This window comes from Malus sylvestris, chromosome 13, assembly GCF_916048215.2.
Source record: "Malus sylvestris chromosome 13, drMalSylv7.2, whole genome shotgun sequence".
NCBI lineage: Eukaryota > Viridiplantae > Streptophyta > Magnoliopsida > Rosales > Rosaceae > Malus > Malus sylvestris.
The window spans coordinates 5544883-5546563 of NC_062272.1; the positions used below are offsets into that span (position 1 = coordinate 5544883).

General features: G+C 42.4%; 1 protein-coding gene across 1 annotated transcript; it reads right to left on the minus strand.

Annotated features, from left to right (window-relative positions):
• LOC126596144 (two-component response regulator ARR5-like) lies at positions 1-1423 on the minus strand. The gene is made up of 4 exons (XM_050262635.1): positions 1103-1423; positions 934-1013; positions 698-846; positions 1-570 (listed from the first exon to the last, which is right to left on the minus strand). Exons 1-4 carry the CDS (start codon positions 1257-1259, stop codon positions 246-248), a joined length of 711 nt encoding a protein of 236 aa, XP_050118592.1. The 5' UTR covers positions 1260-1423; the 3' UTR covers positions 1-245.
• Positions 1424-1681: the final 258 nt, after the last annotated feature.

The following is a 1681-nucleotide window of genomic DNA, read 5'->3' on the forward strand; positions in this document are numbered from 1 at the left end:
TTCAAGCGGAAAATAGACGGAGTTAAATTTTGAATTGAAGATCAGAAATGTAATCAGTTAATCAGTTTCAGTAGTATTAATATTGTTACTAATAGTCATATAAACAAACAAAATAAATCATAGCCAAAGAAAAAAAAACAAACACAAAAAAGGAAAATAATTCATCAAAAACCGTTTAAACGGGTAATTGCAGTTTGGCCCCGAAGAAAAAAAGCGCGATCGCGGTACAATCGGGTCCGATTGATCTAATCAGCGTTGGTCATTTTGAACCGTCGGATCGGAGAATCAAGCGACGTGGGCGACGATGGAGCCGAGAACGACGATGACATGGGAGGCGACGGAGATTTAGACGGCGACGATAAGGACGACGAAGGAGACGACGATAAAATGGAAGGCGGTGATGAGGGCATCATCAGATCACACGGCTCCCGTAGCTTTCTCTTGTTCATTCCTCCGCCGCTCTCCTCCACTCCGACATCCCTCGCGGTCGTCATGTAATCCTTCAGCCTCTTGACGTCCGCTAACTTCACCGGTTTCACTATGAAATCCTCCGCGCCTTCTTCCAAACACCTGCCGAACACAAAAGTAACCCAAAATTTAAATTTAAAATCGAAATTAATTGCAAAAACCAACTAATCTCGAAAAAAATTGGATAATTAATCAATTAAACATTAATTTCGGGGGAAAAATAAATTACCTGTCTATGCGCGCCAAAACGTTCTCGGATGACATAATCACGACGGGAATCTCTTTGAATGCGGAAGATTCTTTGATTTTCTTGAGCAATTCGTAGCCGGTCATTCCGGGCATACAGTAATCCGTGATGATCAGATCCACCTTCAACCCCTGGAGATAATTACAGAGAATCAAAAATTTTATTCGAAAAGATTGAAATTTTACCGATGGAAACTAGGAGTCGTTGATCGAACTTACGTCGAATCCGACGGTGGAGCTCTTCTCCTCGTCCAGGCCGAGGAACTGCAGAGCTCGTCTTCCGCTGTCAACAGCCGTCACTGTACCCAAAAAAAGATCCGAGTTCAAAAACACAGAAAACAAAAAACGACGACGTTTCCAGAAATGTAACTCTGTTTTCAGATTCTACCTTTGCAGGAGGAGATTTTGAGCAACCGCTCGATGACCTTGCGATCGACGAGGCTGTCGTCGACGGCGAGCACGTGAGCTTCTTCCGAAATCAACGGCGGCGAGAGGTCGAGCTTCTCCGACCTCCTCCGCCATGAAACGACGCCGTTCCTCGCCATCGTACGGATTGGAATCTGACAAACGAAACGAGGGTTGCTGTGCTTTCTGCGGGCGGTGTTTTATACAGTAGAAAATGGAGGAGAGAAATGGCGAAGGTGGAAGCTGTCTGTCAGCGTCACAGGCACAAGAGTGTGGGGGGTTTCTCTCTCTTAATATAGTATTGGTCTCTTTCGCCAAATCAAATCTTTCTCTCTAACAAATCTCAAAATCTACTTTATTATATTTGTTTAATTTTAATTTATTAAACGGTGAGATTCTCAAATCCACTTTGGTGCCATCCTCCCAATCAAAACATTTAAAAAATAATATAGGGTCAAAACGATCATTTTCCGATTCTCAATTGTTAAAATAATCAGTTTCATAGTACGTCATCGATATCAAATTGTTATCTTGTCAACTTTTTATTAACAGATGATAGGAT